The 11771-nt window shown below is 43.9% G+C and overlaps 1 protein-coding gene across 1 annotated transcript in view; it reads right to left on the bottom strand.

Moving 5' to 3' along the window:
• Nucleotides 1-753: 753 nt before the first annotated feature.
• PPP1R36 (protein phosphatase 1 regulatory subunit 36) overlaps nucleotides 754-11771 on the bottom strand; it is a 400132-nt gene continuing 389114 nt past the window's right edge. Inside the window, exon 11 of the mRNA XM_085628012.1 lies at nucleotides 754-1290. Within this exon, the coding sequence (XP_085484138.1) occupies nucleotides 1056-1290 (235 nt within the window). The 3' untranslated portion in view covers nucleotides 754-1055. The remainder of the gene's footprint in view (nucleotides 1291-11771) is intronic.

Genomic DNA, 11771 nt, shown 5'->3' with positions numbered 1-11771 from the left:
TAATGTCAAGCTCAGGGAGGAACCCTTCAGGACTCCTTTATTGATCTGCAAAGTGTGGGATCTAAAGGAGTCTATGGAGATGGTTTGGAGTTGGTTGCTGAGAAAATCCATGAGCCAGTGGAGTGCTCTACCATGTACACCCAGTCGTGCAGTCTGCGGATTAAGATTAAATGTGAGACCATGTCGAAAACTGCTGACAGCCAACAATACCAGCATTACTGGAGTACCTGCATCTAATGAGAGTCTGATGGTATTGGTGACTGCCACTAGTGCAGTTTCAATGCTGTGCATCGCCATGAAGCCCAATTGTGAGGGTGTCAAGGATCTTGTGCCCTTCCAGATAGGTGGCCAGTTGTTTCTTTATGTGGTTTTCCAGGCATTTTCCTAACTGAGGAAGCAAAGAGAAAGGACGGTAGTTGGAGTGAATTTCAGGATTGGCGTTGTTTTTTAAAAAATATTGGAGGCACTTGGGCACACTTCCACTCAGGCAGGAGTGAGGCGCAATCTAAAGAGAGGTTAAAAAACTCAGGGGCGGCTGGCGCAATACAGTGGGCAAAGGAGCAAGTGATTTTGGGGGGCTTTAGTCCTGTGAGGAGCCAGGTTTGACACTGGCCAGCATTGCTTGTACCTGCCCCTGTAAGCCTGGCTCAAATTTCTGTAATGCAGAAATACTATTTAGAAAAGGCAGGGTTACACTGATATATGTTTACAACAATAAATACAATAGTAACTTTAATAAAAAAGACCAAAATTCGAACTGTGCATTTTATTGTGTTGAGTTACTATTAGACAAACTGTAAATAGGAAGATTATAAAAACAGTCTGTAGAAACAACATTAAAATAGTAGACCCATGAATCACATTCACACGCAAGTGTCTAAACATAATGTTAATATTGTATGGCTTTTGAAAAGAAGTCTTGCATGAAACTCCTACTTGAAATTCTACAAAAATTGAGAACTGCTTAGGGATTGAAAATGGAAAGACAAAAGATGTTTTTTTACACAATATGGAAATTGTTATTTCTAATCCTGAACAATGCTTGTTTTTTGTTTCTACTCTTCTGTATCCGAGTAGCCTCCTTCAGTGGTGGCTCTTGAGATGACAGTGCTGGGCCGGCTGAAGCCCCCTCGCGTGCCCATATCGAATGTCGATGCCTTGCGATCTGAGTGGAAAGATGCATTGCTTTTCCTTGCTTTGGTGTCCTCGTCGTCTTCATCATCATCTGCATTATGAGGTATAAGAGATTGGAGATTGAAGTTCCTGCTGAGTTCTCCGATGATGCCAACTCTGTAATAGAAACAGAAAAATTGAGATCTGTACCCAACATTCATTCCTGATTATCAGCAAAAGACTGCTGGGGAAATTGTAATAGAATGATTGTGGCTGCACAGTCTCATCACAAATGATGATATGGTGGGTCTATAGATGGGCCAAACTAACAGGCTTCCCAGCTGGACTTTCACTATATAACTACTGATACCAGTGCTTAATGTTTTGAGCAGCTATGCATAATTTCAGAGTCACAATTTATGCATGGTGGAAACAGGAATAAAGGCGAATACCTCCCCATCTCCCCCTCACAGACATCCCTGGGATTATATATTTCAGCAACCCCTTCCTCATCCATGCTAAAGGTTATGTTTTTAATACAAAAAACTTTACAAGGAATTTTAGCTACTCTGATGGTAAATAATGGTTGGTAAAAGCCCAAAAAAGTCAACTACAGGTGATTGTGGGGGAGCTAAAACAAATCAATAATTGTATGCCAACCTTAGTTAGACCCATGGTAGAAAAAAGGATCAAGTGGTGTGTGCTTCTACAGAAGTTGGGGCAGCAGATCCGATTAATGATGTTCATCAACCATCTGTATCTATCTCTAAACAACCCATATTGATAATAAAACAGGGGGCGAACCAGGGGTTTAAGGGTTATAACTCTCGCATTAGAATACGCAAGACAAAAAGGATTGGTTAGAAGGGGGACGTAAAAGGGAAGGTTAGAATTGGAAGCAAGCCGGGCGCCATGGGCTGAAAACCGAAGGAAAAGTGTTAGTGGAGCAAGAAAGAGGGCCGAGGGCACCCTGCATGGAACTAAGAACTTGGGAAAGGGGGGAAATCTGTCCAAATCAAATTTGGTGCAGTTCTCGATCTTTCCCAGTGGTTGGGCAAGGGAGTCCTTAGCTAGTAATAGGAGGCAATGCAAGTTGGATAGAGTGAATGCTAGAGTAAAATCAGGCAGAGATGTCAGCTCAGATAAACCTGGGGAGAGCAGGTCATTAACGTTACATAGTAGAGGCGAAAATGAGCGGAGGTCAAAAAAGGATAGACCAAAACAAGAAGGTAACAAAAATGGGACAGCTTGTGGGTCTTTTTAGCACCTTAGTGAGGCGGCAATGGTAGGATACGACTAAGAAAACTTAAGCCATTGAATCACTCCCACCTTTTGCACTCACTTGCCAAATTTCAGAGCCTTCGTGTGATAGCTTTGGGGGATATTAAGAAGGTAGGATATGTATCAAATAAGGAGGGAAGAGAGGTGACGTAGGTACTGTTTCACTCAGAATTTGTAAAATCAATTTTGGTTAGAGCAGTGGAAGAACTTCTGAGGGAAGGCATAAGGCTGGTACACATGAGCGAGTTAGGGTAGGATGAAGGCCCATAACGTCCTGATAAACCATGCCGGCTTAAGTCTGAGCCAAGTAAGTATATGTTCACAGCGTGTTTACAGGAGCAGAACCAAGGGAAGTCGACTGTTTCAAGTAGAGTTGAGGGTCTGAAGTTAAGAAACCCCTGAGTGTTTATCCGACTCCGTATTGAGTCTTGAGGATAGTGTGAGGGGGAGTCTGAGCGATTTGAAATGAAATGAAAATTGGTTTTTGTAAAGCGCATGTTTGCCTTGGCGTCTTAGCGCTTACTGCCATACATCCAGATAAAGAAAACTTATGGCCTTGTGGGGATACATGTAAATAGCCACGTTTTTAAACCCTTTCTAAACTGTAGTAGATCACTTTGCATTCTAAGATGCAACGGCATAGTGTTCCAGAATTTAGGAGCCAAGTGCCGAAAACTTCTACCACCCCACTTCAAAGTCCTTACTTTTGGCACCACAAGCAGGTGGGCTGACGCAGAACATAGACTTCTCAGTGGGGTATACTGTTTGCAGTATTGACCTATCTGCGATGGTCCTAGCCTGTGCAAGCTCTTATGTAATATACACATTGATTTAAATTGAATCCTCGCGGATATGGGTAACCAATGTAATTTTTCGCGAGTAATTTGGCTAATTGAGCTAAATTTAGGTAGCTCCAGCAACAGCCGAGCTGCCGCGTTCTGCAGGATCTGAAGTTTTTGGATTACACTTTTTTTTGATCCAATATAGAGTGAGTTGCAATAGTCAGTTTTTGACAGGATCAGTGCCGTTACAACCAACTTCCTTAAAGACATAGGAATAAAAGGAAGGATTTTCCTAAGGATTTTAATAGTGAAAAAAACAGGAAGAAGTGATACTGTTTACCTGGTCAGTTTGGGAGAGTTGGTCATCAATAAGAATTCCAAGGTTTTTTACCTTCTTTACTGGCTGAGGGCAGAGTCCTGCTGCTTCAGGCCACCAATTTGAGTTCCAGAGAGACATGTCTCCTCCAAACATAACTACCTCCGTCTTCCCTGTATTCAATTTTAGGCAGTTATTCTGCATCCAGCAGATGATCTGATTCATGCATAGCTTAAAACGCTCGGCCACAGTCTCTGGATTTGTGGCTAAAGAGATGATAATTTGTGTGTCATCTGAATAGCAAATGGCCTTAAAGCCATGGGAGCGAATACGTTTGGCCAAAGGGGAAACATATATGTTGAATAAGGTAGGTGAGAGTGCCGATCCCTAGGGCACTCCACACGGCATTACAAAATGAGGGGATGTATGCTCATCCAGTACCACAGCTTGCTTCCTATTTTCCAAATAGGAACGAAGAACATCTGCGGCTCTATCTTTTATACCTATATCCGCCAAACGCTGGAGGAGAATATGATGATCCACCGTATCAAAAGCGGCGGATAAGTCAAGCATTACCAATATAGCTTTTCCACCCTGATCTAATTGTAGTAGTATGCTTTCAGTAGCTGCAATTAAAGCCGAGTCAGTGCTGTGGTGTGGCCTGAAACCATGTTGCGCTATATTTAGTTTATTATTGCATTCTATGAAGGACCAAAGTTCCTCATTTAACACTTTTTTGAAAACTTTAGAAGGAAATTGTAGACTAGTGATAGGACGATAATTGGCCACTTCGAGTGGATCAAGAGTGTTTTTTTTTAAAATAGGCCTAATTAGAGAATTTTTCCATTCTACCGGGAAATACCCAGATGTAAGGATATTGTTCAAAATAGGTGTTAGAATTTTTGCTATTGTGTTAGGGACCATGTGGAGAACCATAGCCGGACATGGGTCCAAGGAGGAGCCTGATTTAATTTCAAGAATGGCTTTCTCAACTCTATCCTGTGTAAGGGAGGAGAAATTTTTTAACGAGACTGCGTTATCTGATTCATCCATCACGGACACGGCCTGTCTACTGTCATTTCTACCTATCGAGAATTCATCATACACTTTAATCACCTTTTCATAAAAGAAATTGGCAAGTTTGTCACAAAATTGTTTGGTTGTCTTTACTGACTTTATATTGCCGAATGTGGCCAGTTTTGCGACTATCTTGAATAATTCTCCAGAAATATTTTTGGCAGCCATAATTTTCTCTGCAAAATATCTGGATTTAGCTTCAAAAATAGCCTCTTTGTATATTGGCAATGCCTCTCTATAGCGCAATTTATCGATCTCTGAATATTCCTTCCTCCAGAGTCGTTCTTTGGCACTGCAGATTCTCTTTAAGTTTTTTAAGTCGGGGTTATACCAGGGTGCTGAAATCCGCTTAGTAATAGCCCGCGTCCGCGTTTCCAGACCTAGGTTTAGAAGCGCTTGTTCAATCCATTGGTAATAGAGTGTTATTGCTTGATCCAAGTCAGTATCGGTCTCAAATATCATTTTGGGTTTGTATGAGAGCAAACTGGGTTTAAATTCAGAACCATTTATTTGTTTCCAGGCATACTCGATCCCTGTTTTCTTTGATCCTACAGTTCTATCTTAGAGTCCTTTAACAGCAATTTCAAAAAAGATAACGCTGTGATCAGTCCAAGGCAGAGCTAGTGCTTTAATCAGTTTAATTTGGCAGTGGTTAGTGAAAATGCCATCTAGGGTGTGATTTGCCGTGTGTGTGTGACAGGTGACAATTTGCTTCAGAATTAAACTAAAGAATCGGTCTAATAGTTCCTTAGTATCTGTGTTATCTGATGCCTCCAAGTGAAAATTAAAATCACCCAACACCGAGAAATTGGATTGTCCCATGCAAGATTCCATTACCCTCAGTATGGCCTCAATGAACGTGTTTCTGGGCCCAGGTGGCCTGTAAATTAAAAGTCCATTGAAGACATCCGTATTTGAGGCTTTAAAACTGAAAAGAATAGCCTCCTCTTTAAGTTGAGAAGGTAGCTTTGAGGTGGGAGCGATACACAATAGCCACACCTCCACCTCTATGACCTAATCTGTCAATTCTAAATATGTTGTAGCCCGGAGGTATCGCCATGTTTAGGTCCGGTTCGGACGCACTATGGGTCCAAGTCTCAGTGAGAAACATTATGTCCGGCATATGAAGATCTAAAAAATCTGCTAATTCATGGCTATGTTTAGGGAGGGATCTAACGTTCAGAAGGAGAGCCATTAAGGTACGCTCATTATCTAAATGTTTGCCGGGCTGAAAGTGACCCACCTCTTTCTGCAGATAGGAGGTATCATATCCGTTCATCAGGTCAAAAAGACATGCCGGACAACTAACATCCTGGAACCCATTGTTAGGAAAAATAGGACAGCATTTCTCATTTTTAACATTATTTCGAATTTCCAGTAGCGTTGCGATGTCATATTTGAAACAGACATTTTGGCCAGGGGGGGTGGCGCACAGCGCAGGCCGGCTGCGGATGGGCGCAGACGGGCTTGCCTTTGGCACGCCGCCGGCGCGCCCGCTGTACGGTCGCGAGAGCATGCCTTTTATGGTGGCGTCAGGCAGGCAGCACAACAACTAGAGTGCTGACCCCAATCCAAAATGGCGGCCCGCTAACAAACGCGGGACCGTCCCAGCTCTCTAAATTACGTGGAGGTTACAGGAAAGGTATGTAAACCGGGTTTCCACTTTCCCTCCTTACAGTGCAAATAGTGCGTTTAAAATAGGCAGCACAGTTTAAAAATAAAATTAAGATTTTCATTTAATCCCTAAAGTGCAATAATATTTTTACAGTAGACAAATAGCAGCACACACATTTAAAAACGTTCCGTTCAAAATCGTTTTACAAATGATTTAAATTTAGTGATTAAGATACAAAAAGCCCCCCAAAGCTGTTCGTTTTCCAAAAGATCAAATGCAATTTTGGCATCTGATTTGGATGAGGTATTCAGGACTTCGCACAGCCTGGCAGCTCAATTCTGGAATATAGGGGGGTATAGGAAATTCTCAACCCTAAACTAATTCAAAGAAATGTTGGAAATGTATGAGTTCTTGTGTTTGCAGGAGAAATGGCTGTGCGAAGAGCCCGAACCAGTAGACACGTTTCTAAGATGCAAGGCGTCAGGGTTCAGTTCTCTCATCGGGCGGGCTGATCATGCTTTTCTCGACAAACGGGTCCAACAAAGTGACCACTCTAAAGCAACATCTTATAAAAGATAGACATAATAGTGATTAATATATATATTCAATCACTGAATGTTGAAGACTATGCATTACAGTTAGGACTGCTGGAAGAAGACTTAGAGAATATAAGTGCAGAATATCATACCCAGCTGAGAGTTCTTCTAAAGGATTTTAACCACAAATTAAAGCCAATATTTAGTGAGCTAATGTACAAAGATTTGTTGTCTGCTACCCAGGTTCCCCAGGCTAGTTTCCCTAAAACTTGCTGTTCAGCGATCAACACTGGTTTGGTAAAGTTCCTAGGGGCAAAGGGCTGTTCTGTGTAAATGGTCGGGTAGTTGTGCATCGCCCAGCAATTCAAACCTTTCGTTGTGGGAATCAGGGTCGCCCATTTTTCCTCTATAGAACAGTTTAAGGTGTTGCACACCGAAGGAAGTGACCATTGGCCCTTGCATTTAGTGTTAAGATTGGGGTAAAGGGGTATAGTTATCCAGATGCAAATGAAATAGCCCAGACAGATATCTACCTGTATCTCTGATGAACACCTAAAGGCACTTAATGACTATACAAGAACAAAAATTGTTTGAGGTGAAGGAGGTCCAGGGTGATTTCTTAATATGGCATAGTGGGGATTTGGCACAAGTTGCCAAATGTCTGAGGGTGAGGTTTTACAATAAAGCAGGGAAGGAGCAAAGAGAGTGAGTCATACAAGGAAAAAGAAAGGTTGGTTCAGTCGGGAATGTGGGAGATTAAAACATAAGATAAGAAAATGGGAGAGATCCATTAAAAAAAGTAATATCAGGTATTAGGCAGTAACCTCCGTATGGCAAAACTTGCATATTCAAACCTGTCAAAATGTAGGAAAAGTGATTTTAGTAAAAACTTGCAAATTAGGAATGAGGTAATAGAATCAAAAAACATTAGGAAATTTTGACATTTGGTACATGAAGGAAGAAGGTCAGGGAAAATTAGATTTTTGGTTGGTGAAGATGATTGGGTTAACTACCTGGGTAAAATATATGGTAGCAAAGATGATGAGGTGTGCCCAATGGTAAATTTTAATGTGGATAATGAGATTGTGTCATATTTCTTACTTAAAAGGATAAAAAACTATTCTGTCTTTAAAGTTAACTAAGGCAGCGGGCCAGACAACCTCCCTGCAGATCTAATAAAAAAAATAACGTAGATTGGTTATCAAGTAGTAATTATGTAATTTTCCAAAAGGCCCTGGCCTCTGGGTAAAATTGAATTGTTGGTTTGTCGACTTCCGCACCGCTTTTGACCTAGTGGACTGAAACTTATTATGGGAAGCGTTGAGGAGGCTTGGTATCCACAAAGATCTATCTTGCTTCTCTAGATGTTACATAGCCAGAATTGGGTTCGGGTAATATTAGAGATGCCAGATACCTTAACAAGGAAGATCCAGATTAAGAATGGTTAGCGTCGGTGGCGTGGCCAACCGCCAAACATGGCGGACGCAGTATAGCTGAGCTCTCAGCCCGGCCCTGAATCCCCTCAATAATCCTGTCATTGTTTGACCATCTGCGCTTTTAATAACATGCAAAGGCTCTCTGGGGTGCTGGGGCACTCGACGAAACCAAAATAGCCGCTTTCCGGAAGAGCGCTACGGACTTTGGAGGCAGAGAGGCAGCGACAGCCTGTGACCCACGAGTGAGACGTTCGCGGAGGGGCCCACCTTTTGGAGCGGTGGGGAAAAGGGAGCGGCTGAGTACTGCACTGTGTACCACCAACAAAGACCCTGCGGAGCCGGGCGGCTCCTGACCCCTGTTGTGCTGGAAGGAGGAGACTTGTAGAGTACGGCGGTGAGATACGTGGCCATAAGGTACGAAGCAGAGGGAAGCCTTTCTCGAGGCATCAAGATGGCGGACACGGCCCGGATGGGACTGCGGGCGGAGACCGATCACAACGGGGATTCACCAAATACTAACCAGATATGCAAATGCCTCAAGCCCCGGCGAAAGAGTAAAAGATACCCTGTGAGGGGATCGATTGCGGAGGAAACCCGAGGGCGGCATAGCGACCTCTGCTTACGCCTGACTGAAACATTGAGACACCACACTGCAGAGCAGCACAACGGGCCTATAGCTATAGTACACAGACTACATATGCTGAACCGCCGTGATACCTATATCGGATATCACCAGAAGCGCATTACTAAGCCACGCCCAATAAAAGATATTGGATTGCGGGCCGATGGACGGTTACAGCCGAAAACAAGAACTGGGTGGAAATTAGGTGCCCCGCAGTAGTAGCAGCTAGGACTCGGGACACGGAGCGCATCACTAAACATAACCCGGTGGATAGGAGGTGGAACGGGAGGCTTTGTATCCGCGGTGTGACTCCCCTTTTTCAACGTACCTGTAGTCCTGGTAAGAGCCTGATTGCCTGGGTAAATGCAAGGTGACACAACGGCCTCTACTTATCCTTTTCGGAAGCACAACGGCGGAGCGGAGAGGCGCTTCCACAAAGGGCCCGGGAGCATTGTGACTGGCAGTGAGTGAGCGGGCTATGGGTGCTGCGAATGCTACAGGCATGGCCTGACAATTGCAATACTAAGGCTGCACTCGGAGGAGAAAACAGTGATCGCCAGAGCAATCATTCACACTGTTGAACAGACAAATAGCGCAGCTCCACAATACAGCGGTACTACGTTACAAAGTACTAGAGTGAGCCCCCAGCACAACTATATGCTACAAGCCCGCCTAATACAGTGTTATACACATCTTATTGCAGCCACGCTGGGCACCATAAAGCCTGGACTAAGCCGCGGCCTGAAATTTTCTGACTGCCAGAAACATAGAAAGGTGGGGCCTGTTTGCAAACATTGACTCTTACAAAGAAACGTGGTGCAATATGGGTCAGTGATCAGCGGAGGATCCACTCTTTAAAGATAGTGGACACAAGTTAAGAGCAACACACAGTGTATTGCCCAGTGCACGATCAGCTCAGGGCTTAGGGTGCGGTGAGGAATGAGATGCACCAGAGGCAAGCAACCAGAACCCCTCATGTCAGGAGGACCTGAAACTACAATGCAAAATGAACTGACACAATGCTCTGAACAGGACTTTGTCCCACCAACAGCGCAGGGGACCCCAATGGATAAGTAGGATTTAATTCTCAAAGAAGTGCGTGGTTCACGTACAGCAATAGACCAACAGGTGATCGCCTTCACCACGAGCTTTACGCTACTTAAAGCTGATCATATTAAAATGGCAGGGACTGTAAAGAGTAATAAGATGCAGCTGAACGAAATGGAACTGCAGCACAGAGTGCATGCAACTCAAATTGAGCAGCTATGGCGCCAACTAGCAGGGCTGCAGGACAAAGTCGATGATGTGGAGGGTCGGCCCGACGCAATAATGTGAGAATTATTGAAATACCAGAACGAAGGTTGCGTGAACACGTTGCGCCAGAGGGCCTTACGGAACTGTACAGTGTAGAAAGAGCGCCAAGAATACCGACTCGACCTATTGTCCCTGGTGCACCACCTAGACCAATAATAGCGTGCATATTGAATTACAAAGACCACGATAGGCTACTTCGAGCTGCAAGGGAAAACACACCAATTCAATTTGAAAATAAATGTGTCTCACTGTATCCGGACTTTACCGTAGTGGTTCAGAAACAGACAGCCACATTACAGAATGTAAAAAAGACACTCCACGCTCATAATTTAAAATATGCTCTCCTGTTCCCTGCCCATTTGAAGGGTTTCTATGGGCAGAAGGCACTCTTTTTTGAGAGTCCAGAAGAAGCAGCAGAATGGGTGGAAGTCACCCTACCCCTAGGAGCCTCACAAGGCTCATCACAAGCACGCCAAGAAAAGCCAGGTAACCCCCGGAGGACTGGGAGAAGCGTGACGGGTAGAGACCGGAAGGCTTGCACTAAAACAAAACCGAACCCTTCTCCAGAGCAGATATCGGAAAGTCATAAATCAGCTATACTGGCAGCGACAGCGCTGGACGATCAAGATGCGAACTCCATAGCTGAATCGATAGATTCATCTGAAGATACAACGGTACACTCAGACTCTGAGAACAGTCTGGTGCTATTCCCTTCCATTACCCCTCAGACTGCAAACGAATATGTGGGCTGAAACGGCAGTTTAATGAGTGCAGGGCCCTGGCAGTACAGATGAGTATAAGAAATATTGCACATGTTTATGGATAGTCACAATGTAGTTTATAACTGTCAAATGATGGGGCCCGTGGTCGGCAAATAGCAATGTTTATTTTATTACAAGTGTATTGTGAAATGCACATTCACAGATTGGCGGTCGCCACCTCCCCCTTGGCAACTGCACTATGTTATCAGATGCATAGAGTTCACATTGAACATGTTATTCTTGTTTGGTCCTCCATTGTTCCATGGGGGAACCTTGTATTGGGCATTTTGCGATGCAGCGCGCGCAACGAAATTCATTTTATTAATTTAAATGTGTACTTACCTCCGTTCATCCATATTCCGGTGTTTACATTTCCCCACCCTGCCCCTCCCCCGCCCGCCCCGCCTCACTGCCCCACCAAACTCCCTCCACAAGCCGCTACTGATGGCTACGTCTGCTAATTAAACATGCACGTCCTGGAACGTTAGAGGACTAGGATCGGTGCATAAGAGACATAGAATATATGCCCAGCGTAATAGGAGAAAAAACCCACATTGCCTTTTTGCAGGAATCTCACCTCACCCATTCCGAGGCTCTTAAATTGAAGAAGTGGAGAGGTCAATTATTTAATACATCTTTTACTCTGCATTCACCCGTAGGGCTGCAATTTGGATTAGAAGTGGCACCCTTTTTGTAATACTTGAGCAAAGAATAGACTGCAATGGCAGATATGTTTTACTACATGGTACCTTAGACGGAGAACACGTAGTACTGGGTAGCATTTATGCCCCCGACGCAGAACAAGATAAATTCTTGGGGATACTTAATATTGCATTAACTGGATGGGATGCATATCCTTGGTTTCTGGGAGGGGACTTCAATACATTACTGGATGTGGACCTGGATCGCTCACACCCA

The sequence above is a fragment of the Triturus cristatus genome, chromosome 9 (assembly GCF_964204655.1).
Source record: "Triturus cristatus chromosome 9, aTriCri1.1, whole genome shotgun sequence".
Taxonomy (NCBI): Eukaryota; Metazoa; Chordata; class Amphibia; order Caudata; family Salamandridae; genus Triturus; species Triturus cristatus.
The sequence above is the reverse complement of the archived record's forward strand: the minus strand, read 5'-3'. Positions and strand labels throughout refer to the sequence as shown.